Source organism: Heliangelus exortis, chromosome 3 (assembly GCF_036169615.1).
Source record: "Heliangelus exortis chromosome 3, bHelExo1.hap1, whole genome shotgun sequence".
NCBI classification, from domain to species: domain Eukaryota; kingdom Metazoa; phylum Chordata; class Aves; order Apodiformes; family Trochilidae; genus Heliangelus; species Heliangelus exortis.
The window spans coordinates 114,487,762-114,513,202 of NC_092424.1; the positions used below are offsets into that span (position 1 = coordinate 114,487,762).

At 57.9% G+C, this 25,441-nt stretch overlaps 1 protein-coding gene across 1 annotated transcript in view; it reads left to right on the plus strand.

Moving 5' to 3' along the window:
- OTOF (otoferlin) overlaps positions 1-24,179 on the plus strand; it is a 41,994-nt gene extending 17,815 nt beyond the window's left edge. Inside the window, exons 17-41 of the mRNA XM_071742299.1 lie at positions 690-842; positions 1,224-1,413; positions 1,761-1,885; positions 2,345-2,479; positions 3,348-3,509; positions 4,538-4,657; positions 5,979-6,140; positions 6,397-6,559; positions 7,409-7,539; positions 8,740-8,769; positions 9,749-9,883; positions 10,167-10,233; positions 13,400-13,527; positions 14,042-14,176; positions 14,910-15,047; positions 15,572-15,699; positions 16,202-16,372; positions 16,928-17,088; positions 17,865-18,007; positions 19,035-19,123; positions 19,983-20,081; positions 21,290-21,531; positions 22,430-22,608; positions 22,759-22,859; positions 23,192-24,179. Of these exons, the coding sequence (XP_071598400.1) occupies positions 690-842; positions 1,224-1,413; positions 1,761-1,885; positions 2,345-2,479; positions 3,348-3,509; positions 4,538-4,657; positions 5,979-6,140; positions 6,397-6,559; positions 7,409-7,539; positions 8,740-8,769; positions 9,749-9,883; positions 10,167-10,233; positions 13,400-13,527; positions 14,042-14,176; positions 14,910-15,047; positions 15,572-15,699; positions 16,202-16,372; positions 16,928-17,088; positions 17,865-18,007; positions 19,035-19,123; positions 19,983-20,081; positions 21,290-21,531; positions 22,430-22,608; positions 22,759-22,859; positions 23,192-23,372 (3,468 nt within the window). The 3' untranslated portion in view covers positions 23,373-24,179. The remainder of the gene's footprint in view (positions 1-689; positions 843-1,223; positions 1,414-1,760; positions 1,886-2,344; positions 2,480-3,347; positions 3,510-4,537; positions 4,658-5,978; positions 6,141-6,396; positions 6,560-7,408; positions 7,540-8,739; positions 8,770-9,748; positions 9,884-10,166; positions 10,234-13,399; positions 13,528-14,041; positions 14,177-14,909; positions 15,048-15,571; positions 15,700-16,201; positions 16,373-16,927; positions 17,089-17,864; positions 18,008-19,034; positions 19,124-19,982; positions 20,082-21,289; positions 21,532-22,429; positions 22,609-22,758; positions 22,860-23,191) is intronic.
- The last annotated feature ends 1,262 nt before the right edge of the window (positions 24,180-25,441 follow it).

Below are 25,441 nucleotides of genomic sequence, written 5' to 3' on the forward strand. Positions count from 1 at the left end.
GGCTGGAGAGTGTCCAGAGAAGGGAATGGAGCTGGGGAAGGGGCTGGAGAAGATGGAGAAGGGTGTGGAGAAGTTGTGAGGAGCATCTGAGGGAGCTGTGGGTGCTGATCCTGGAGCAGAGGAGGCTGAGGGGAGACCTTGTGGCTCTCTGCAAGCCCCTGAGAGGAGGTTGGAGCCAGGGGGGGTCGGGCTCTGCTCCCAAGGAACAAGGGATGGGAGAAGAGGAACTTTTGGCACAAGTCAAGTGGTGCCAGGGGAGGTTTAGGTTGGAGCTGGGGAAGAATTTCTCCCTGGAAAGGGTTGTCAGGGCCTGGCCCAGGCTGCCCAGGGCAGGGCTGGAGTCCCCATCATGCCTGGAGGGGTTTCAGAGAAAGCCCTGGGGATGTGGGGATGAGGGACATGGGGCACTGCTGGGGTCTTTAAGGTTCCTTCCACCCCAAGCCATTCCATGACTCCAGGACAAATCCCAGTGTCCTTCCTTCCAACCCTCCCCCTGCTCTGAGCAGCTTCAGCAGAAAATCTTCTGCACTTGGAGGCTCCAAACCATTTTGATGTCCCTGAGGTGGCAATAGGCGCCTCCATCTCCCCTGGCATCTGTTGGATTTACCTTCAGATGTTCTCCAGCCCCGCTGGTGCCTCAGTGGTCAGAAGGAGCTGACCCCTGACCGGGCTCCTCCTGGTGCCCCCAGCCCCAGCACAGCATCCCTGACATCTTTGTCTGGATGATGAGCAGCAACAAGCGCATCGCCTACGCCCGCATCCCTGCCAAGGACATCCTCTACTCCATCGTGGACGAGGAGATGGGCAAGGACTGTGCCAAAGTGAAAACCATCTTCCTCAAGGTGCTGCCCTGGGGGGAGCTGCAGCCAAGAGGAGGGAGGTGGAAGAAGGGGAGACTGGGAGGGTGGGAGATGGGGATGGGAGAGTTGTTGTGATCAGAGCCTGGAGTCTGCTGGGAGAGCCACTGATCCCACCCAGTCCAGTAAGGGAGAAACACCAAGGAGGAGGGAGATGTGTGGCCCATGTGGCTACGAGAGAGGGTGGTGGCTTAGAAGGAGGAAGCCAGCATGGTGGGAAGGAGATAATGCATGAGCCAGAGCAAAATGATGAGGGATTGGGTCCCTGGGTTGCAGGGATGCACCAGAAGGAGGTGAGAGAGGGGTTTGGCCATCTCTGAGGTCAACTCTTCTGTCCATGTCAACTCTTCTGTCCTTTGTGCCCAGCTACCTGGGAAGAGGGGCTTTGGACCTGCTGGCTGGACAGTTCAGGCCAAGATGGAGATGTACCTGTGGCTGGGCCTCAACAAGCAACGCAAAGACTTCTTGAGTGGCCTGCCCTGTGGCTTCGAGGAGAAGAAGATCACCAGAGGCCAAAACCTGCCATCCTTCCCACCCATCAGCCTCCTCTACACCAGTAAGGCCTTCCTGTCTGCACTGGGCGTGGGGAGAGGGCAGGAGGGAACCTGGCTGGAGGGTTTCCAGGGGCTAAGGGGGAAATAATTCCAGTTGTCCCAGTCTGAGGTCCCCCGCTTCTCCCATGGGGAACTGGGATGTGGGAAGTGTGTTCATAGCTGCCATTCTCCACACCAGGACTTCAAGGAGGTCCAAATCCAGTTGGGACACATGTTTTGAGCTCCTGTATCCTTCCTCCCTGCTGAGCCTGAGCAAAAACCATGCCCGAGACCTCACTCTGCAGGCTGAGCCCCACGTTGGGCTCCAGGGTTGTGTGTCCAGGTGTCTCCCCACCCTTCTCTCTTGCAGAGAAGCAAGTTTTCCAGCTGAGAGCCCACATGTACCAAGCCAGGAGTTTGTTTGCAGCTGACAGCAGTGGCCTCTCAGACCCCTTTGCAAGAGTCTTCTTCATCTCCCAGAGCCAGTGCACCGAGGTAAATACCATCTCCTCACCTGGAGGGGTGGGCTCTGGGGTCCCATCACCCTGCCACAGACCCCATGACTGCTAGGGAATCATGGATCAGGTTGGTGAGGGGGTTCTGAGGTGGGAAACCAGTCGTGGCACTGGGGCTGGAATGGTCTCCGGGATCCTGCATCAGCACCCAGGTAGCCCACAGCCCTGTGGCCGTGTGTCACCACTTGGTTAGGAGAAACTGGAGTATGTTGGCATGGGCTTTGTCTCCCCTGCTTGGGCTGAGAGCTGCCAAGTGTGAAATAATTTGGGTCTGCTTGCCTGCTGCTGGGGTGGGCTTTTGTTTCTCAGAAGAGTCCTTGGGAGATACCCCATGGCTAAATGATTCCCAAAAAAAAGTGCAGCTGAGACCTTTTCCCCTGCTCTTTCTGAGGGCTTTGGCTTCTGTCTGGAGCACTAAACATCTCCCTCATTCTTCCAGGTCCTCAATGAGACCCTTTGCCCAACCTGGGACCAGCTGCTGGTCTTTGACAATGTGGAGCTGTATGGAGAAGCCCACGAGATGAGGGATGATCCCCCCATCATTGTCATTGAGATCTATGACCAGGACACGGTGGTAAGATGGGTCCCAGCAAAGGGAAGTGTTGGTGATCCCAGCTCCTGAGTGGAAGGCCAGGCAGATGGTGCAGAGGGTGTCAGGAGCAGCTTTTTCTCTTCACCCTTGGAAAATGATCCCTCCACTAGGCATGGAGCTCTCTAGCCCATCGGATGTCAGGTTCAACTTAATGAGATCTTAATCTTGGAGAGTGAATCACAGAATGGTTTGGGTTGAGCCCTTTCCACTGGACCAAGTCGCTCAAAGCTCCACCCAACCTGAGGGAAGAGCTTCTGTGAGATACTACCTGAGTCATTCCCATCAGAAAAGCTGCTCTGCCCTGGCCTCCTTGGTGTCCCAGCCCCAGGCCACCTCCTTCTCCTGGCTGGAAGAAGCCAGGAATGAAATCTGGCACTGAGCTTTGGTGTCCCAGGTCTGTTTGGGGGGGGTCTGAGCACACGGTGCTGGTGTGGCCACAGTGGGCAGCAAACAGCCCCTCTCACATTCGTGGCCTTCTTTCTCCTCCTGCCCTAGATCTTGTTTTGGGTGCTGAGGGATCTGAATTTTCACAGAATTTTCAGGGTTGGAAAGAACCTTTAAGCTCATCCAGTTCCAACCCCAACCTCCCACCAGCTCAGGTTGCTCAGAGCCCCGTCCAGCCTGGGCTTAAAAACCTCCAGGGATGGATGGGGCTTCCACCACCTCTCTGGGCACCCTGTGCCAGGGTCTCACCACCCTTATGGGGAAGAACATCCTAACACCCCATCCAAAGCCCCCCTTCTCCTGTGTGAATCCATCCCCCCCGTGCCCTGTCCCCACGTGAGAGCCTGAACATGGGGGACCTCAGCCTGGGTCAGCAGAGCCAGGAGCTCTCTCTGTGTCTCCCCAGGGCAAAGCTGACTTCATGGGCCGTACCTTTGCCAAACCCGTGGTGAAGATGTCTGATGAGCACTACTGCCCCCCACGCTTCCCCCCCCAGCTGGAGTACTACCAGATCTACAGGGGCAACTCCACAGCTGGTGACCTCCTGGCTGCCTTCGAGCTGCTCCAGGTACCCCATGGCCAAAGCCACCCCAGACCAAGGGGGAAAAGGATGGGATGAAAGGAGCTCTGCAGCTCCTGGACAGCTGTGATGGTTGAGATGACGGGCAGTGGGTGGGGGGCATCCCAAAAATGTTGTGTTGGCCCAAACTCTGCATTGTCACTGGGATGTGGGAGTCCTGGTGTCCTCAGAGGTGCCAGTTTGGAGGTCTCAGGAAAAGGGCTGGGAATTCATGGAATCCCAGACTGGTTTGGGTGGGAAGGGGCCTTGAAGCCCACCCAATCCCACCCCTGCCATGGTCAGGGACCCCTCCCCCAGCCCAGGGGGCTCCAAGCCCCATCCAGCCTGGGCTGAGACACTGACAGAGATCCCATCCCACTGACACTGTCCCATCCCATCCTGTCCCATCCCATGTCCAAGGAGCACTAAGCAAGCAGTGGGGTCACCCCCTTGGTTGGCATCAGGCTGTGGGGGGGTTACAGGGAGCTGGAGATCCAGCAGCTGAGCTGAGCTGACAGAAATGGGGGGGTCTGAACTTGGCATGATCTGGGTTTCCACCAGCAACCATCTCTGAAAAGAGACTTAGTGGGGTCAGACTGACCTGCTGGGGACCATGGAATTGTTTGGGTGGGAAGGGACCTGAAAGCCCACCCAGTGCCCCCCCTGCCATGGTAAGGGACCCCTCCCCCAGCCCAGGGGGCTCCAAGCCCCATCCAACCTGGGCTGAGACACTGCCAGGGATGGGGCAGCCACAGCTTCCTTGGGCAACCTGGGCAACCAGGGGCTCAGCACCCTCACCCCAAGGAATTTCTCCCTCCCTCCCTGCCCAAGATCTCCTCTCCATCTCCCCTCTCCCAGCTGGAAACCATTTCTCCCCATGTTTTATTCCTTTTCTCCATGGTTCAGCCACCTGGATGCTCCTGCACCCTCTGAGACAGCCCAGACCCAGAGCAGGAGACCAGACTGGGCTGGTTCCACCTGAGACTGACAAACTCCTGATCTGGGACAGATCCTAATCCAAGCTGCATCTCTTCCAGATTGGCCCTGGAGGCAAGTCTGACCTTCCCCCCATTGATGGCCCAACAGAACTGGACCGAGGTCCCATCCTGCCGGTGCCGCTGGGGATTCGGCCGGTGCTGAGCAAATACAGAGTGGAGGTAACTGCCTTGGAGCCACCAGATCTGTAATGTTGATGAGCATTTTGTGGGTTGGAAGAACCTTTCCCTGGGTGTTTGAGGGATCTTTGAGGTGCTGGGCACCCAAACCACTGCAAGGGCCCCTCCATACCTGCACGGGGAGCAAGGCTGCAGCAGCCCTAAGGGACCAGGGGACTGCAGGACTCCTTGCCTTAAATATGGCCCCCAGAGCAAGCCCTGCAGGCCATGGCCCAAGGACACATCAGGGATACACACACAAAACCTGCTGGGGGTGTTGAGGCTGGAGAAGAGGAGGCTCAGGGGAGACCTCATCACTCTCTCCGACTCCCTGAAAGGAGATTGGAGCCAGGGGGGGGTTGGGCTCTTTTCCCAGGCAACTCTCAGCAAGACAAGAGGGCACAAGAGGTCTCAAGTTGTGCCAGGGGAGGTTTAGGTTGGACATTAGAAAGAATTTCTTTCTGGAGAGGGTGCTCAGCCATTGGAATGGGCTGCCCAGGGAAGGGGTGGATTCTCCATCCCTGGAGATATTTCAAAAGAGCCTGGATGTGGCACTCAGTGCCATGGGCTGGGAACCACGGGGGGAGTGGAGCAAGGGTTGGACTTGATGAGCTCTGAGGTCCCTTCCAACCCAGCCCATTCTGGGATTCTGTGATTCTATGAAAACATCTCCACACACAGTAGTCCCAGAGGTCAGGAGAGCTGCATCCCCCCAGGCTCAGGCATCCCTGGTGGGATGGCTCCTGGGTATCTGTAGGTATCTACAGGGGGATCCATCCCACCAGGGTCCCTCTCCCCTGGCTCTCTGGGTGGTGATCCAAGCAATCCAGGCAGTGTCCTTCATTGCACAGCTCAGCCATGGCTGGAGGTGTCTTGGCTCAGAGGGTGCTGACCATCTCCAGGGCTCCGAAGGGATCCCAGCTCCTGCTCTCCCAGACGTTTGCAGCTGGTGAGATCAGTTCCTCCGATGTGCAAGAGGAACCAAGATTTTTGGAAAAACTCTGTTTAGAGGAACTTCTGGTCGTGGTGTCAGTCTGGTATCCTGAGGAGAGAAGAGATTCTCTGGTTGGACAAAGCTGGTCTGGTCCTGCTCCACGAGGGTCCCATGGCAAGGCTGAGGGCAGCAGGGGGGTCTGAGGCTGCCACAGATCAGGTGTGGGGTGGCAGAGACAGACTGGAGGAGGAGGAGAAACCTCAAGGATCCACCACAGTGACATCTGCAGTAGGGTCCTTGCTCCTGGGGGATGTGGAGAACCAAGTCCTCTGCTTCCAGCGTGGCTCCAGCACAGCCCCTCTCACATTCTTCCTTCTCCTCCTGCCCTAGGTCTTGTTCTGGGGGCTGAGGGATCTGAAGAGAGTGAACCTGGCCCAGGTGGACCGGCCCCGTGTGGACATTGAGTGTGCTGGGAAGGGGGTGCAGTCAGCCCTCATCCAGAACTACAAGAAAAACCCCAACTTCAGCACTTTGGTCAAGTGGTTCGAAGTGGTGAGTGGTTCCTCTTCCCTGGGAGCCTTCCTTCAACTGATACCCGGGTTTTCTGGAGCCCAAACCCTTGGCTCCTGGCCCCTCATCTCAGCTTGCCCACAGCCACGGGGGAAGTTGCCCTGGTGGCCCTTTCACCAGAGGCTCCCAGGCCACGCTCCAGACCTCTCCCACCAATGCAACCCTTGCCTTTGGGTCCCTCCCGACCTATCCCAAGCAACCCCCAGCCCTGGGTAACCAGCACACCTGTACTTCCCAGGACCTCCCAGAGAACGAGCTTCTCCACCCCCCCCTCAACATCCGGGTGGTGGATTGCAGAGCTTTTGGGCGTTACACCCTGGTGGGCTCCCACGCCGTCAGCTCCCTCCGCAAGTTCATCTATCGCCCAGCGGAGAGGAAAGCCCAGCACTGGAACATGACAGGTACCAGGGATTGGGGCCATGGGGACCATGGGGACCTCCTGGGTGTGGGTGATGGCTGAGATCCTGGGCACGGAGCAGAGGGAGATGAGCAGGGGGTTGTAAGAAGGACCACGGGCTGGAGCTTGGTGGTGAAGCAAGAAGGGAAGGGTCAAGGTGGGGAGAAGGCAGGGGGTGTGAGGCTGTGATTCCCCCGAGGAATTTTTGACTCCTGGGCTGGGGAAGGTGGGTTCACCTCTTAACATCTCTGCAGCTTCAGAATTCCAGACTGTCCCAATGTCCCTCAGGACTGGGAGGTGGCTCTGCCATGCTCTGTGCCTGCTGAGCAGGCAAAAAGCTACAGACTGAGGCCACCTTCTCAACCCCAATCAGCACCCACCACAAAAAGCCCCATCACAAACCCGAATTCCCTGCACTCAAGGCAGTAGCCAAGGGCTGGATGAGCCACCAGAACAGTTCCTCTACTCCCAGGCCCTGGTGGAGGTGCAGACACCCTTGGCTGGGCAGAGACAAGTGGTCTGAGGAGGGGTGGGTTGCCAAGAGCCATCCCTGGTTCCAGCCTGAGCCCTGGCCCTGAGGTTGTCTCCGTGCCAGATGATGCTCTCAGGGCACTCGTCTTCTCTGCCTCCTCTGCTCTGGATGCTGGTGCAGGGGCAGAAAGCTCAGCCCTTCCTCATCATCTGCTCTGTCACTGCCTACAGTGGGGTTTTAAGGGTCTGTCCTCATTTCCTCCACTTGGCTTCTCCAAAGAAGATGATCCCACACCACTCCCGCCTGAATCCCGTGGGATGAGCTCTCAGTTTCTCCTCTGCACTGTCCTTCTCTCTTGTTCTTTCTCTGTCCTCTGTCCAGCTAAACACCTCAATGGCTCCCTGGCCATGGCCAACAGGACCCATCGCTCTCACCCCACAGGGGAGATCGTGGTCAATATGGAACCCGAGGTTCCCATCAAGAAGATGGAGACGATGGTGAAGCTGGAAGCTGTGAGTACCCCTGTGTCAGCACCACTCCAGCAGCTCCCTGAAGTCACACTCTCTGAGGGATTCCACCCAAACAGAGGCCACCATGGCTTGCTGGACATGAAGCTGGGATGGTGCTGGGGATGAAGAGCCTTGGAGCCTTGGGTCAAACTGACCCAGACTGGGTTGGGTGGGAAGGGACCCTAAAGGTCACCTCATTCCACCCCCTGCCATGGTCAGGGACCCCTCCCCCAGCCCAGGGGGCTCCAAGCCCCATCCAACCTGGGCTGAGACACTGCCAGGGATGGGGCAGCCACAGCTTCCTTGGGCAACCTGGGCAACCAGGGGCTCAGCACCCTCACCCCAAGCAATTTCTCCCTCCCATCTCAGCCCCAGCTCCCCTGTCCCAGCTCCAAACCCTTCCCCCTTGTCCTATCCCACTCCAGCCCAGCCAGGACATCACCTTATTCCAGGCCACCACTAACCCATGTCCCACACCTGAGAATCACAGAATGCTCATGGCTGGAAAGGACCTCTGAGATCACCAAGTCCAACCAAACAATTTCTCCCTCCCTCCCTCCCTCCCTCCCTCCCCAAGATCTCCTCTCCATCTCCCCTGTCCCAGCTGCAAACCCTTCCCCCTCGCAGGGTCCCATCCCTCCAGGCCCTTGTCCCAAGTCCCTCCCCAGCTTTCCTGGAGCCCCTTCAGGCACTGGAAGGTGCTCTGAGGTCTCCCAGTGTGGAGTTTCTCCTATCCACACAAGAATTTGTCTCATGGGCATCTGCTCCCACAGCCTCATGCAGGAGCAGAAAGGGGACACGTGGGTCCCTGGGGATGTCTGGAACAGCCCAGCACCCACACTGCTTCTTGAAGTCCACCCCAGGAGCTTGCAGACCTCCCTAGACAGGCAAGAAAAGCTCCAGTAGAGCTTTTATCCACATTAAATGTCAAGGTGATTTTCCAGACCCAGTCCCTCTGGGGACCCAGTCCATGTCTGGGAGCAGGGCTGTCCCTCAGCAGAGTGCAGGGGAGATGAGGTGGGGTTGGTGTGTGATGGCAGACATCACCCCAAGGTGCTCCCAGCCAGGCTTCCTCGCTGAAGGTGTTTGGTTCCCTCATCCCTGGGGAACTCTCTGTGACTTCTGGTGCATCTGTGTGCCAGGGGGGGTTTGTGGTCCTAACCTGATCTCCTTCTCTCCCTTCCCTTCCACCCCGGGTGGCAGAACTCTGATGCAGTGGTGAAGGTGGATGTGGTAAGTGATGGATCTGCTCCACATCCCTGCTCCCAGCCCTCCACACCCCATCCCACCCTTCTGCACAGCTTCCAAGGGACCACGGGTCCTCACCAGCCTCAGGATGGGAGGGGACCCGGGGCCCTTTCATCCTGTGGTAGAGACAGAGCAGAGTTGTTCCATCAGTAGATCACAGAATCATGGAATTCTGGTTGGAAAAGACCAGTGAGGTCATCAGGTCAACCCATTGCCCCAGCCCTGCCCCATGTCCCTCCTCCCCACATCCCCAGGGGTTGCTCTGAAACCCCTCCAGGCATGATGGGGACTCCAGCCCTGCCCTGGGCAGCCTGGGCCAGGCCCTGACAACCCTTTCCAGGGAGAAATTCTTCCCCAGCTCCAACCTAAACCTCCCCTGGCACCACTTGACTTGTGCCAAAAGTTCCTCTTCTCCCATCCCTTGTTCCTTGGGAGCAGAGCCCGACCCCCCCTGGCTCCAACCTCCTCTCAGGGGCTTGCAGAGAGCCACAAGGTCTCCCCTCAGCCTCCTCTGCTCCAGGATCAGCACCCCCAGATGTGGGTCCAGCAGCTTGGGATGCTCTTCTTGACCAGCCCAGGTGTCCCAGGAGGAGCAGGGCAGGCAGCACCCAGCTGGAAAGGTTCTGGTCAGCCCCACCATGACCAGACACCACCTCCAAGAGCCCTCACTCCACCACAAAGTGGACCCAAGGGACTGGGCAGAGGGAGGAATGGTACCATGCATGGTCCTGGTGCTGTAGGCTGGGAAAAACAAGGGTGAAAGGGATGATGGGCAGGAGGAGATGTCTCAGGACCTCTCTGTGGAGCTTTGGACATCTTCCTGCTCTGTGTCTGCTGCAGGAAAAGGGGGAAGGTGGTAATGGGGCCCTGAGGGTTCTGCCTTCTCTGGTGTCTCATCTCTGCCCTTCAAGAGACATTTGGTTCCCATCTGATCCTTCTTCTTTGCCTCCCTTTGCCTCCGCAGTCTGAGGAAGAGAAGGAGAAAAAGAAGAAGAAGAAGAAAGGAGGGGGAGGAGAAGAAGTAGAAGAGGAGGAGCCAGATGAGAGCATGCTGGACTGGTGGTCCAAGTATTTTGCTTCAATTGAGACCATGAAGGAGGTGGGTGCAGAGCAGAGGAGGGGGCTTTAGGGTGTGTGTGGGGGGAAGTTTCCTGCCTCAAGGTCTCAGCCACCTCCAGCTCCTCCCGGAGGCTGCGGCTCCACTTGGACACCGAGGTTTGGCAGCTTTGGGTCTCGAGGCTCCACTGAGCACCTTTGGCTTCTCCAGCACTGCCAGAACCTCTGTCAGGCAGCAAGAGCAAACCAGGGCTCTGTGTGAGGCCTTTCCAGGGAGCACAGGACCTGGGCACCAGCCCCAACTCCACCTTCATTTCTCCCTCCAGCACCTCCGGCAGCAGGAAGCGGCGGCGGCAGAGGCGGAGGAGAAGGAAGATCTGGAGATTGCAGAAGGTTGGGAAGGAGGGGAGGGAGGGGAGGGAGGGTGGCAGGGAAGGGCAGGACCAGGGATCCTTTTAGTCCTCGGGCCCCCCCTTGGAGGGCTGCTCTCAGAATGGGTTTGGTTGGGAAAGACCTTGAAGATGAAGGGTTGCAGGGTGCTGGTTAATTATTGATGGCTGAAAAGGAGCCTTTAATCATTGCTTCTTACTGGGGAGCTGGGAGCAGAGTTCCCACAGCTCCATCAGCTGGGTGCTGCCTCCATCACTCCTGTCCTAGCAGCATTTCCAGTTCTCCCACTTGTCCTGGGGACACAGCCACCCACAGCCCCCCCATCACTCCCCCCACAGCATCCTTCAGCCCAGGGAAGACCCCCAGACCCTCTCTGCCTCCCCCCTTCCCTGCACACCCAGACCAGGTGAGGATCCACCAAGGACCTCAGTGCATGCAGAGTTCTTCCCATCTTTTCCTGATGGGAAAATCTCTTTCCTTGATGGGGCCTTCAGCACCAGGACTGGAGCCTTGAGCACCCAGACCTGAGGTGGGGGTCCTGCCCATGCCTGGGGGCTGCAGCTGGGTGAGCTTTAAGGTCCCTTCCAACCCAAACCATTCTAGGACTGGATTTTATGATTCCTTGTGCCTGCTCTGTCCTTGCTGGCTCCTTGAAGTCATTTCTGTGCTTTCCTCACCTCTGCCTCCAGGCTTTACACACAGGAGTTTCATAGAATCATTGAGGTTGGGAAAGACCTTGAAGGTGAAGGAGTCCAACCCTGCCCCATGTCCCTCATCCCCACATCCCCAGGGCTTTCTCTGAAACCCCTCCAGGCATGATGGGGACTCCAGCCCTGCCCTGGGCAGCCTGGGCCAGGCCCTGACAACCCTTTCCAGGGAGAAATTCTTCCCCAGCTCCAACCTAAACCTCCCCTGGCACCACTTGACTTGTGCCAAAAGTTCCTCTTCTCCCATCCCTTGTTCCTTGGGAGCAGAGCCCGACCCCCCCTGGCTCCAACCTCCTCTCAGGGGCTTGCAGAGAGCCACAAGGTCTCCCCTCAGCCTCCTCTGCTCCAGGATCAGCACCCACAGCTCCCTCAGATGCTCCTCACAACTTCTCCAGCCCCTTCTCCATCTTCTCCAGCCCCTTCCCCAGCTCCATTCCCTTCTCTGGACACTCTCCAGCCCCTCAATCTCCTCCTCCTGAGGACCAGAGCAGATCTTGTCAGGGTGTTGGACATCCCCATGCTGGATCAGTTTTTGTGAACATCTGGTGTGGGCTGTGTTGGGTCAATGTGCTCATGCCAGGTGATCCCAAAGCAGAATATGGTGCTGTGGGAGCTCCCCCCCATCCATGCTGAGTGATGCAGACCAGTGCCCAGGGCCTCTGTTATTGTCTGGGGACATTTTTGGGCAACCACAGCTCAGGATGTCCTGGAAGGTGCCATCACTTTGGCCCTGCAGTTGTGTTGGTGATGGGTCTGGGTGCTCAAAGTGGGAGCACACAAGTCCTAGATACTTCTAGATCATCTCCTTGGGGGTTTTTTTCCCATCCTTGTTTTGCAGGAAGCTTCAAAGTATTGCTCTAGTTTTGCAAGGGAAAATTCAACCAGGCAAAAAGTCTGAGAGTCATTTACTCAGTGCTTCCCCCTGTGTGTAGAGACCTCCTTGGCTGTTGCTGTAGGACAGGCTGTGGGGAAAAATACACATTTTTAGGGCAAGTTCTTTGAGCTGTTTTCAATACTATGTCACCCTTGGATGAATTGTGTCCTAAGAGCACTTTGCTCTGAAGGAACTCAGGGGTCTGTAGCTAACGGGGGGGTTGCAGGTGTCCAGAGCTGGGTCAGATGGATTTTGAACCATGAGTGATGTGAGCTGAGAACACCAATGAGTGGGGACATGTTGGTCAGGAGTGACCTGGGTCGTGTTGGTCAGGGTTGGACCAGATGATCCTTGAGACCTGAGATGCTGTGGTTCTGGGACTTGATCCATTTGCAGCCTGAGGCTCCTTGCCAGCCCCACCAGTGGGGAATGCAGGACTTTCCCTGGGGATTTTGGCCCTTGCTCTCTGGATGTCCCATGTCCCCGTGACACTGGGTTGCTGGCATGCCCAGGCAATGACAGATCCATGAGCTGAGAAAAATACAGAGAGAAAAATACAGATGAGAAAAAATACAGATGAGAAAAAATACAGATGAGAAGAAATACAGATGAGAAAAACCCAGAGCCTGGTTCCCTCTGGAATCCTCCTCTCCATATCACAGGAAAGATGGGGCCCTCTCAGCGTGGAGACAGCTCCGAGCAGCTCCTTCCTGGGCTTGATGTCAGGAGGGGGCTTCTGGGGGGCGTTTTGTGCTCTCCCCTTGTTTCTGTCTTCTAAGAAGGGCCCATTCCTCCCATTCCTCCCTCCTCTCCTCTTCCACATGAAGCCTGTGGTCATCTGCCTGTCCCCATCTGCATGGTCATGAAAGGTGACAGAGGGGGTGAGGGACAAGGACAGCAGAAGGAGGTGAGGGACAGGGACAGCAGAGATGGTGGATGGGGGAGGGACAGCAGAGATGGGGAGGGACAGAGACATCAGAAGGAGTGAGGGACAGGGACATCAGAAGGGAGGGAGAAGCTTCCTTTGCCCCTCTTTGAAGGTTGTTTCCTATGTAGCTGATCTCCTGGGTGGTGGTTGCTCTGAACAGAGACCCCAACATCTGTCCCCACATCTGGCCACGTGCAACACCTCTGCAAGGGCTTCTCCTGTGCTCTGGTCCCCTCTGCCATGCCCAGGTTTTATTCTCCAGCTGCAGACAGCAAGAAAAGCCTCCAGCAGAAGGGAGGAGATGCTGTGGGCAGGATCAGCCCCTCTGGGTGCTGTTTTAGGCACCCTGAGCCACTCACCCCACGGGCCGTATCCTCCAAATGGAAGATCCTTAACTCAGTTCTGGAAACTCGGGAACTTCTGGGATCTTGGAGACGCTGTGGCCTGGGCAGGAGTGGCCAGGGCCAAGGAAGGAGCAGGAGGGAGAGGGGTGGGAGCTGCAGGCAGCAGCAGCCATCACCTTTCTTGCTGCTGGGTGAAGGGTCTCAGGCCCCCCCTTTGCTGTCTCCTCCTCCCCTCCTCACCCCCATTTCCATCTCCTCCCTCCCTGCTGCTTCCCCTGGCACTCGGAAATCAAACTTGATGACTCTTCCATGAAAGGCTTCAAGAGTCAGCTGAAGAACAAGGAGAAGTCCAAAGCACCCAAGGAGGACAAGAAGAAGAAGCAGCAGCAGCCAGTCCCTGAGGTCCCAGAGAAGAAGAACAAGCAGAAGATTGAGGAGCTGAAGGTGAAGTGTGTTGGGAGGATGGAGAGCAGGGCAGGAGGGACCAGCCCTGTGGGGGGCACCTTGAGGGGTCCCTGACCCCAGGTGCCACTGGAGGAGCCAGAAATAAGAAGCTTCACAGGAAAGGGGTTGTCCTGGGATAAGGATGATCCTTGGGGATAACCTTTGTGGAAGGGAGAGTTTTCCAGCCTGGCTATGGTTGGTTCAGTGTTCTGGCCCAGGGGCTTTGTCAGGTTCTGTGGGTCTGGGGGTCAGAAGGGCTTTTGGACCTGGGTCTTGCACAGCTGGGGCACAAACATCTCTCCCATTCAGCTTGGACATTATCAGTTCCAGGAGGTGCTTGTGGCATCAGGTCCACCCCAGTGACCCCAAAGATCCTTTCCCTTACCAGGGAATTGAGCACCAGGAGCTGAGGGGTCCTGGTTCATTCTGACTTCTCTGGAGCTGTCACTGAACCTTTTCCTCACATTTTTTTTTTTTTTTTTTTTTTTTTTTTTTTAACCCAATTTCACCTCAGGTCTTCAACAAAGAGCTGGAAACCGAGTTTGATAACTTTGAGGACTGGCTGCACACCTTCAACCTGCTCCGTGGGAAGATTGGGGACAATGATGACAATGCCACAGAAGAAGAGAGGATCGTGGGGAGGTTCAAGGTGAGTCTGGGGGCTGACTCGGGCAGGGGCATCACGGGGAGCTCTGGCCAACAGCTTTCTCTGGGTTTGGTCAGCTTCTTGTGCTCCAGGTACAACACCCCCAGTCCCCTCAGTTGCTCCCGGGAGGGTCTGTGCCCTTCCCCAGCCCCCCTGCCTCTCCTGAGACATCTCTGAACCATTTCTCACCAGCACTGCTCACCTGGGCTCACCTGGGCTCAGTCCCAGGCAGTGTAGGAGCACATCCATCAGCTAGAGGATGCTTCACCTTTTGGAAGGTGTGAGCCTGGCCAGAGGAAACCAGATGAAGGTTGTTGATGCCCTTTGCTGGCTTAGCCAAGGAGCTGAGCAGGCATTTCCCCCCCTTAGAGTCTCCCAGGTGGTTTGGGAGCACAGCAATCAGGTGCTGGCTCCTGCCTTTCCCCGCTCACCCCTTCCCAACCCTTTTATTCCCCTTGGTTTTCTCCTCCTGTCAGTTTTGCTCTTGGAATCCCTCTCCATGAGCACCTTGCTGGTCTGGTTCCCCCGTGGGCCTCCCTTTCCCTCCCTCCATCCACTTCCTCTGCTCCCTGGTGGCACCCCCAGGAGAGGTGGAGCAGTTCTGGATGCTCCAGGATGTGGTGAGAGGCAAGGAGGTTGATTTGGGTCCCAGGGAAGGGTGGTTTGGGATGGTCCAGCTCCCCCCCAGCCCCTGGGCAGCAGGACTCTCACTGGGATGTGCACTCCCTTGCTCCAGGGCTCCATGTGTGTCTACAAAGTCCCACTCCCCGAGGAGGTCACCAAGGAGGCAGGATACGACCCCAACTTCGGGATGTTCCAGGGGATCCCCAGCAATGACCCCATTAACGTGCTGGTCCGGGTCTACGTGGTGAGGGTGAGTGTCAGGGTGGGGAGGGGAGGGGGGATCCCACTCTCCCTTCCATGGACCCATCCAGTTGTTTGGGTTGGAAAAGCCCTGGAAGGTCACCAAGTCCAACTGGTAACCCAACACCACTGTGGCCACCACAAAGCCAAGACCCTCAGCACCAAATAGAATCCCAGACTGGTTTGGGCCCAAAGGGACATTGGGGATTATCCATTTCCATCCCACACCTCCCACTCTGGACCAGGTTGCTCCAAGCCCCATCCAGTGCTGAAGGCCAGGTTGGGCCAGGCTTGGAGCAACCTCATCTAGGAGAAGGTGTCCCTGCCCATGGCAGCAGGGTTAGAACTCCATATTAAGGCCCCTTCCAACCCAAACCAGCCTGGGATTCCATGATTCTGTTCAGAGGGACCAAATGCTCAGCCCCGTGCCCACCACCAGCCAAGGCCAGATGGACTCAGGGATGGAGAACGGGGCCATCCCTGGATTCTTCACTGCTCTGGGCAGCACTGATGGAGCTCACCCCTTCCCCACAGGCCACGGACCTTCACCCAGCTGACATCAATGGGAAAGCTGACCCCTACATCGCCATCAAACTGGGGAAGACAGACATTAAAGACAAGGAGAACTACATCTCCAAGCAGCTGAACCCTGTTTTTGGGAAGTGAGTTCCCTGTTTGCCCCTTGGGGAGGGCTGGCCCAGCACCCCAAGCCACCCCACAGCTGCTCCTTGAGCTCAAGAGATGGGACTCACCCCCTGCAAGGGTGCAGAGCATCTTCTGCCCTCCTCTGCCAAGTGGTGGGGTCAGTGTGGTGAAGGCTGCTTAGGGGCCATGTTTAGGAGACTGTGCAGGAATTCTTTAGGAATTAGGGATTCTTTCGGAATCAGGAGGCCTGAACCTCAGTGAGAGTGGGGCCTGGATCTCCTGATACACAAGCTGAGTTCCAGGACTATGGAGAGACCCAGGTCAAGCACTCACCCTGTGGCACCTCCTGCCCAGGGCTGCTGGGTCCCCAAAGAGCTGTTCAGAGGTTTTGTTAAACCCCTCAGCCTTAAATGTCCCACGGTGATCAACACAGAGGAGACACAGCCCAGAGCACCCCTCTCTCTGTCTTGAGTAGCCACCAAACCCTCACAGAGCTTTTCCTCTTTCCCCCTGGCCCAGATCCTTTGACATTGAGGCCACCTTCCCCATGGAGTCCATGCTGACAGTGGCCGTGTACGACTGGGACTTGGTGGGCACCGACGACCTCATTGGGGAGACCAGGATTGACCTGGAGAACCGGTTCTACAGCAAGCACCGAGCCACCTGTGGGGTGGCACAGACTTACTCCATGTAGGAGCAAAAAAACCCTTTCCCTGCACAGCCCTTTCCCTGCAGAGCCTGGCCCATCTCCCACAGCAATGTCCTGCCCTGCCCCCCACGGGGGGAGCTTGGGCTCTGCCCTCATTTTTAAGAAGGGTTTTGTGAGCAGGCCAGAGGTGGTGTGGGAGCTGTGAGCCCAGGGCAAGGAGGGAGGGACAGAGGGACCCTGGTGGGATTGAGAAGAGGAGTGAGACCAGAGCTGGAAGCCCAGCAGGGCCAAAGGAACCACGCTGAGCATCCAGCAGGAGCCAGCTGGGGCCTGCTGGGGACTTCAGTCGGGGTCAGCACAGAGCAAAGGGGCTGGGGGGTGGAAGGTGTTAGCAAAGAGTCCAGAAGGACATAGTTCTGAAGGTTCACACTTCCTGCCTCAGATCCTTCCCCTCTGGGTCCATCATGCAGGAGATGATGAAGGGAACCCCATTTTGCTGATGGAAGGGAACAAAACCTCTCTCTCTCTCTCTCTTTTATTTTTTTTCCCTCCAAACCTTGCTTCTCCTTCCCCTGACCTTGTCCTCCCCTCCACAGACATGGTTATAACACCTGGCGTGACCCCATGAAGCCCTCCCAAATCCTCTCCAAGCTCTGCAAGGAGGGCAAGGTGGATGGGCCCCACTTTGGGCCAGGAGGAAGAGTGAAAGTTGCCAACAGGGTCTTCACTGGCCCCACGGAGATCGAAGATGAGAACGGTACCTGCCCCACGGGATGAAGGTGGTGGAGGGGAGCAGGGGGGTCCCCTCAGCAGCCAGGGATGGAGGCAGATGTAGAGGCCCCATCACTGCAATCAGTCTCCCTCCACCCCCTTCCAGTATGTGACCAGTTAGAGGCTGGGAGACCAACCAGCCCAGTGGGTTGCTCCCTGGTGTCACCTGAATCATAGAATCATAGAATGGGCTGGGTTGGAAGGGACCTCAGAGCTCATCAAGTCCAACCCTTGATCCACTCCCCCCGTGGTTCCCAGCCCATGGCACTGAGTGCCACATCCAGGCTCTTTTGAAATATCTCCAGGGATGGAGAATCCACCCCTTCCCTGGGCAGCCCATTTGGGCTCCCTTTGAAAACATCCTCTGGGAAGTTTCTGCCCAAAAAGCAAGGAAGACAGCCCAGCCTGGCCTTGCTTAGGAAGCCTTTCTCCACGTTGCTGCCACCCCAGACACCAGCAGTGTCCCAAACCTGTGCTCAAGAAAGCTGCAGTCCCACCAGGAGGGGTGCAGAAGAGGAGGAGAACCTGGTCAATGGATAAGGGACCTCCCTCAGCCTGGGGGAATGGAGACAGGCAGGGGATCTGGACCTCCTGTAGATGACACGGGTCAGGAAGAGGAGAAAGGAGCTCAGGAGTTGGTTGAAGGACACCCCAGGGAGTGGGGAGGAGCAGTTCTGCTCCCTTGGAGGAGGGGGTGATGGGTGGCCAGGGCTGTTTGCTGTCCCCAGGTCCCCAAGCTCAGCCCTTCCTTTGCCCACACAGGTCAGAAGAAGCAGACAGACGAGCACTTGGCCCTGGCTGTGCTGCAGCACTGGGAGGACATTCCCTGGGCAGGCTGCAAGCTGGTCCCTGAGCACGTGGAGACACGGCCCCTGCTGCACCCCGACAAGCCGGGCATCGAGCAGGTCTGCAGCACTTCTTTCTGTTTATGTACAGATAGAAACCAAAATTACCAATACGTCTCCAGAAGAGGTACCAAAAAGACAGTATAAAAACACAGCCTGCAGTATAAGACTTGCAGTTACAGCAGCAGCTTCTGGACCATAAAACCCAAGACAAACAACTGCATGAAGCAGTAAGAAAGGGGGGGGTCTGGTCTGGGTGAGCATCAGAGCAGCTGCAACCACCCTGGGGGGAGAGGGGAGGTTGGCAGCAGGCAGAGGGTTGGCACTTGAGCATCACCAGCCCTCTTGGGCATCACCTGGATGCTCCAGCCTGCATCCAGGTCATGCCCTAAGTCCCTTGGTCCCCAGGGTGCACCCGAGCAGCACCCAAAGCCAGGAGACACTTCTGCAGGCAGAGCCTCCCTGTATCATAGAATCATAGAATCATAGAAATATAGAATCCTAGAATCTCAGAATGGGCTGGGTTGGAAGGGACCTCAGAGCTCATCAAGTCCAACCCTTGCTCCACTCCCCCCGTGGTTCCCAGCCCATGGCACTGAGTGCCACATCCAGGCTCTTTTGAAATATCTCCAGGGATGGAGAATCCACCCCTTCCCTGGGCAGCCCATTCCAATGCCTGATCACCCTCTCTGCAAAGAATTCTTTCCTAATATCCAACCTAAACCTCCCCTGGCAGAGCTTCAGCTCTGCCAGGGGAGGTTTAGGTTGGATATTAGGAAAAAATTCTTTAGTCCATGCCCTCTTGTCCCACTGATATCTGCCCAACCCCCCCCTGGCTCCAACCTCCTTTCAGGGAGTTGGAGAGAGTGATGAGGTCTCCCCTGAGCCTCCTCTTCTCCAGCCTCAACACCCCCAGCTCCCTCAGCCCTTCCTCACAGCACTTGTGCTGGATCCCTTCACCAGCCCAGTTGCCCTGCAGTATCCTGCAGCTCCTGCCCAGTGCCAGGCACGGCCAGACTGGTGTGGGAGGGGGAGGTGTGGTGCAGGTGGGAGCAGGGGAGCTGACTGCACCTCTTCCACCCTGCAGGGCCGCCTGGAGATGTGGGTGGACATGTTCCCCATGGACATGCCAGCGCCTGGCCCTGCCATCGATATTTCCCCCAGGAAACCAAAGAAGTAAGGAGCCTCCCAGGCAACCAACCCAGGGGGAGGGAAGTCGAGGCAGGGGGTTGGGGCCCTGGTTCTCCTCTCTCCTGCTGCTGCTCCCTGGCCCGGCCCAGCCTGGGTACCCCAACCATGCTGCCCTGGCTGGAGGCATCGCGTGATGTCCTGCCCTTCCAGAGCTGCTCCTGAAGGGTGCTGTCCCACCCCTTCCATCCCCAGCTCTCTCATCCATGTAGCCCAGGACATCAAAATGTTGCCCAGTGCACCCGGGACAGGTTGGATGGGCCCTTTCCAGGGGGTGATGACTGCACCTCGGAGCAGGGAAGGTTCCTGGGACAGGGTTGGTCAATCCAGAGGAACCTTCCTCCAACCTTTCCATGCTGCACCCTGTCAGGGATCTGCTCTACCTCCACCCACCCCCACCAGAGGTGCTTTCTCCATCACCACAATTCCCAGCCAAGCCAAATGGGAAATCCCTCCAGGTAGCTGACCAGCACGAGGGAGATCTTGGAGACCTAAGAAGAAGATGCAGCTCTGGGCTGGAACACACACCCACAGCCCCACTGACTCAGGGGGGGAACCAGGAGGAGATCTGGACCCAGACTGTTTTGTAGACCCCATTTTAGCCACTGATCTACCACAGATTGTCCTCTCCAGCCTTTGGCCTGGGCCTGGCAGAGGTTCTGAGCAGAAGGAGGCAGAGGTCCCCTCGCTGCTCTGCTCACCCTGCCCGGGTTTCTGTGAGCTGATGTGGAGCAAGGACCAAGAACCTTCTGTTCTTGCCCTCAGATGAAGTCCTGGTTTCTGGCAGTGTCACCCCCTTTCCTCCTGCTCCTGTCCCTCACCTCCCTGTCTCCTTCCCTCCTACCAGGTACGAGCTGAGGGTGATAGTGTGGAACACAGACGAGGTCATCCTGGAGGATGATGATTATTTCACCGGAGAGAAATCCAGTGACATTTTTGTCAGAGGGTTTGTACAGCATGGACCAAGTGCCACCCCCTCTGCTTCTCCCTTGGGTGGGGGTCAGGGGGGTGGGAGTGCTCCCTGGGGTCTCTGGGGTGGTTTTGGAGCAGGGGATGTGGGCTGTGGGGCAGGGGTTTGTCTCCTGAGCTGTGTTTCTGTCCTCTCCATCTCTCCTGGCTCCATGACCTTCATGGGCCTGGCCTGGCTCCCCAGAATCCTGGAGATGGAGATTTCTGGGAGCTGCTGGGAGGGCTGGAGCAGCTCTGCTCTGGAGCCAGGCTGAGAGAGTTGGGGGTGTTGAGGCTGGAGAAGAGAAGGCTGCAACGGGGAGACCTTAGAGCACCTTCCAGTGCCTGAAGGGGCTCCAGGAAAGCTGGGGAGGGACTTGGGACAAGGGCCTGGAGGGATGGGACCCTGCGAGGGGGAAGGGTTTGCAGCTGGGAGAGGGGAGATGGAGAGGAGATCTTGGGCAGGGAGGGAGGGAGGGAGGGAGGGAGAAATTGTTTGGTTGGACTTGGTGATCTCAGAGGTCCTTTCCAGCCATGAGCATTCTGTGATTCTCAGGTGTGGGCCATGGGTTAGTGGTGGCCTGGAATAAGGTGATGTCCTGGCTGGGCTGGAGTGGGATAGGACAAGGGGGAAGGGTTTGGAGCTGGGAGAGGGGAGCTGGGGCTGAGATGTGAGGGAGAAATTGCTTGGGGTGAGGGTGCTGAGCCCCTGGTTGCCCAGGTTGCCCAAGGAAGCTGTGGCTGCCCCATCCCTGGCAGTGTCTCAGCCCAGGTTGGATGGGGCTTGGAGCCCCCTGGGCTGGGGGAGGGGTCCCTGACCATGGCAGGGGGGTTGGACCTTGATGATCTTTAAAGTCCTTCGAACCCAAACCATTCTGTGATGATTCTATGATCAGTGAGGGGTTGGGACATCCTTCCAGAACCCTTTGCTCCAAACTCCTTGATCCTGCCCACCTCTAACATCCCCCTGCCCAGCAGAAGACCCCTGATGTCCCACTTGCACTTCTTGCTCTCCAACCCCCCCCGGTCCCTCCGGGACCTCCTGCCCCTCTTCCATCCATCCCTCGGAGCTCTTCTGCTGGAGATTCCAGCAACCCCAGCTCATTAAGTCCTGGGGACATTTTGGCTGCAGGGAGGGGATGGTCCTGTGCCCTTTCCTCCCTCCTGTGACATTTGCCACCTCTGTCACCCTTCTGGGCCCCGCAGGTGGCTGAAGGGTCAGCAGGAGGACAAGCAAGACACAGATGTCCATTACCACTCTCTGACGGGCGAGGGCAACTTCAACTGGCGTTACATCTTCCCCTTTGACTACCTGGTGGCCGAGGAGAAGATTGTCATCTCCAAGAAGGAGTCCATGTTCTCCTGGGATGAGACTGAGTACAAGATCCCAGCTCGCCTCACCCTGCAGGTCTGGGATGCTGACCACTTCTCAGCTGATGATTTCCTGGGTAAGTGGGGGGGTCTGTGGGGTGAGGGGGCAGCCGGTGAGGAGCCCAGGGATGGAGCAGTGTGGGGTGAGAGAGGACCCACAGAGGGGCAGGACCTGGCAGGGCAGCTCTGCTGCTCAAGGTCTCAGCATCCTGCAAACCAAACCCCCTGGAGATGCTGCTGGTGGGAGCAGCCACGGCCAGAGCCCTTCTCTGTGCTGCTGCTCCTCAAAGGGAGCAAAGGTGTTGGGGGGCTGGTTCCCAGAATGCCTTCAAAGGCAGGAGATGGTAGCCCAGGGCAGGAGATGGTAGCCCAGGGCAGGAGATGGTGGCCCAGAGCAGGAGATGCTAAGTCATGGCAGGAGATGGTGGCCCAGATTAGAAGATGATGGCCCAGGGCAGGAGATGGTGGCCCATGGCAGGAGATGGTAGCCCAGGGCAGGTAATGGTAGCCCAGGGCAGGAGATGGTGGACCGGGGCAGGAGATGGTGGCCCAGAGCAGGTCATGGTGGCCCAGGGCAGGAGATGGTGGCCCAGAGCAGGAGATGCTAAGTCATGGCAGGAGATGGTGGCCCAGATTAGAAGATGATGGCCCAGGGCAGGAGATGGTGGCCCATGGCAGGAGATGGTAGCCCAGGGCAGGTAATGGTAGCCCAGGGCAGGAGATGGTGGACCGGGGCAGGAGATGGTGGCCCAGAGCAGGTCATGGTGGCCCAGGGCAGGAGATGGTGGCCCAGAGCAGGAGATGCTAAGTCATGGCAGAAGATGGTGGCCCAGATTAGAAGATGATGGCCCAGGGCAGGAGATGGTGGCCCAGAGCAGGTCATGGTGGCCCAGGGCAGGAGATGGTGGCCCAGGGCAGGAGATGGTGGCCCATCCCACCTCCATCCAAGGCCTGGGCTCCCCGTTCTCCTGGCAGGGGCCATCGAGCTGGACCTCAACCGGTTCCCCCGGGGGGCCAAGACCTCGAAGCAGTGCAGCCTGGAGATGGTGACCAAGGAGGCAGAGCTGCCCATGATCTCCATCTTCAAGCAGAAGAGGGTGAAGGGCTGGTGGCCATTCGTGGCCAGAGATGAGAACGATGAGCTGGAGGTCACGGTAAGGACGGGGGAAAGGGAAGGGGTTTGTGCATCCTGGAGGCTCCTCACCCCCCACTCTTGACTCCATCCCCTCCATCACCAGAGCCTGGGTGGGGGGGGAGGTGGGGAAGCTTGCCCAGGTCTCAACCCAACTCTCTGCTCCCTGCAGGGGAAGGTGGAGGCTGAGCTGCACCTCCTGACCGCAGAGGAGGCTGAGAAGTCCCCGGCCGGGCTGGCACGGAACGAACCTGATCCCCTGGAGAAACCCAAGTGAGTAGGAAACCCCCTCCCCAGCAGACACCTGGGCTGCTGTGGGGTGGCCCACGGGCATGGGGAGGCAAGGAGGAGCTCCAGGAGGTGGTGGTGAGGACCAGGTTGGATGGGGCTTGGAGCACCCTGGGCTGGGGGAGGGGTCCCTGACCATGGCAGGGGGAGGTTGGAACTCCGTGGTCTTTAAGGTCCCTTCCCAGCAGTCTGGGATTCCATGGCTGATGCTCCAGGTTGGGCTCTCTCACCCTGTGCAGGCTCAGCCAGGGAAGGGGACCCTGCCCCTCCCTTTGCCCCCCGTGTCCATCGTTCTCTCGTGTTTGCTTTCCCTCCAGCCGCCCGGACACGTCCTTCATCTGGTTCCTGAACCCCCTCAAGTCCATCAAATACCTCATCTGCACACGCTACAAGTGGCTCATCATCAAAATCGTGCTGGCCCTCCTGCTCCTCATCATGGTCGCCCTCTTCCTCTACAGCATGCCAGGCTACATGGTCAAGAAGCTGCTGGGAGCATGAAGCCTCCCCCGTGTGCCCAGCCCCACACCACAACCTCCCCTGGCCCCTTCTCCTCCCTGCAGCCTCAGGGGACTTCTCTTCCCTGCTGCTGGGTCTCCTCTTCTGCATTCCTCCTCTCCGGGTCCCGTTCCTGGCTTTGAGTCCCAGAGAAATGGGGCTGGAGGATGGGACCCGTCCCTCCCTGGGGCTGGGGGAGGTGCTCAGCTCGGGGGCAGTCTCAGAGCCCTGTGGCCACCAGGGCCGTGGCTGGTGGCTTCTCAGAGAGCTCAGCCCTTGGCCCCAGGGGAGGGGAGAGCTGGGGCTGTGGGAGCTCTTCCAAAAGTCTCCTTGGAGAGCCATTGAGAAAGGAGGATGAAGCAGGGCCCTGGGACGGGGCAGCTGGGGTTTGTAGCCCTCGAGGTTTGTCCCTCCTGCCAGCACCATCCCTGGAGGTCACCATCCCCCTGGCACAGGGTCCCCCCCAGCACGGGGGTCCCTGCCCTCCCCAGGGCTCCAGCAGAGGCAGGGAAATGTCCAAACATCTTCCCAGGGTTACCCACCCAGAGGGGGTGGAGGGACATCCCCAGGGGCTCCAGCACAGTCTGAGCTCCTTGTGGCTTTCTGGATTCTCGGTTTATTTTGTTTGGGTTGATCTGTGTTGTGGCTGGAGTCTTCTCTGGGTGAGGGAAGGGCTGTCCTTTTCTCAGCTGTCCAGAAGCCACCTTCCTCACCTTCCAGTCTGCAAGACCCTCCTTGAAGACCAGAGGAGGTCTCGGGGACGTTTTTAGGATACTGCAGTTTGAATCGGGCAATAAAAACCAACTCTGACTCCTGAGGTCTTGTGCTGGTGGGGAGAGGACTTGTCATGGGCTGGTTGTGTCCTGCCTGTCCAGTCTTCTCTGGCCCTCTGGTGGTCCCGGGGACCTGAGGGTGGGGAATGATGCTTGGGAGATCTCTCTGTCCCCAAGGCAGAAGGGCAGAGGCTCCTTGAAGCATCCCTGGAGCTCCTTGAGGCATTTGGATATTTAGAAGAGCCACTGGGTCACCACCAGCTCATTGGTGCCCAACCCAAAGCCCAGCCCCAGTTCCACCTGTAGCAGCAGCTCACAGACTGGTTGGGATGGGAAGGGACCTTTCAAGACCACCTAATCCCACCTCCTGCAATGAGCTGGAAGGTCCCTCCTCAGTGTTTTTATGGGATCCTTGAAGCTCTTGCAATGCACCCGGGATTTCCTGTTTCTGCATTTTTGCTTCTGCCTTCACTTCCTCCCTGGGGTCACTGCTCTGATCCCTCTGATCCCATCCCCCAAGGTCACTGCTGGCTGATCCTCCTCTCCCTGCCCCAGACCCCTGAAGGTTCATCTTCCCCACTCACCATCCTGAGCCACCTTTCTGCAGCTGGGTTGATGGGTGCTGACGGGTGAAACCTGCTTCATGTGTTCCCAGAGTGTCAGGGCTTGGAAGGGACCTGAAAGCCCCCCCAGTGCCCCCCCTTCCATGGTCAGGGACCCCTCCCCCAGCCCAGGGGGCTCCAAGCCCCATCCAACCTGGGCTGAGACACTGCCAGGGATGGGGCAGCCACAGCTTCCTTGGGCAACCTGGGCAACCAGGGGCTCAGCACCCTCACCCCAAGGAATTTCTCCCTCACATCTCAGCCCCAGCTCCCCTCTCCCAGCTCCAAACCCTTCCCCCTTGTCCTATCCCACTCCAGCCCAGCCAGGACATCACCTTATTCCAGGCCACCACTAACCCATGTCCCACACCTGAGAATCACAGAATGCTCATGGCTGGAAAGGACCTCTGAGATCACCAAGTCCAACCAAACAATTTCTCCCTCCCTCCCTCCCTCCCTCCCTGCCCAAGATCTCCTCTCCATCTCCCCTCTCCCAGCTGCAAGCCCTTCCCCCTCGCAGGGTCCCATCCCTCCAGGCCCTTGTCCCAAGTCCCTCCCCAGCTTTCCTGGAGCCCCTTCAGGCACTGGAAGGTGCTCTAAGGTCTCCCCGTTGCAGCCTTCTCTTCTCCAGCCTCAACACCCCCAACTCTCTCAGCCTGGCTCCAGAGCAGAGCTGCTCCAGCCCTCCCAGCAGCTC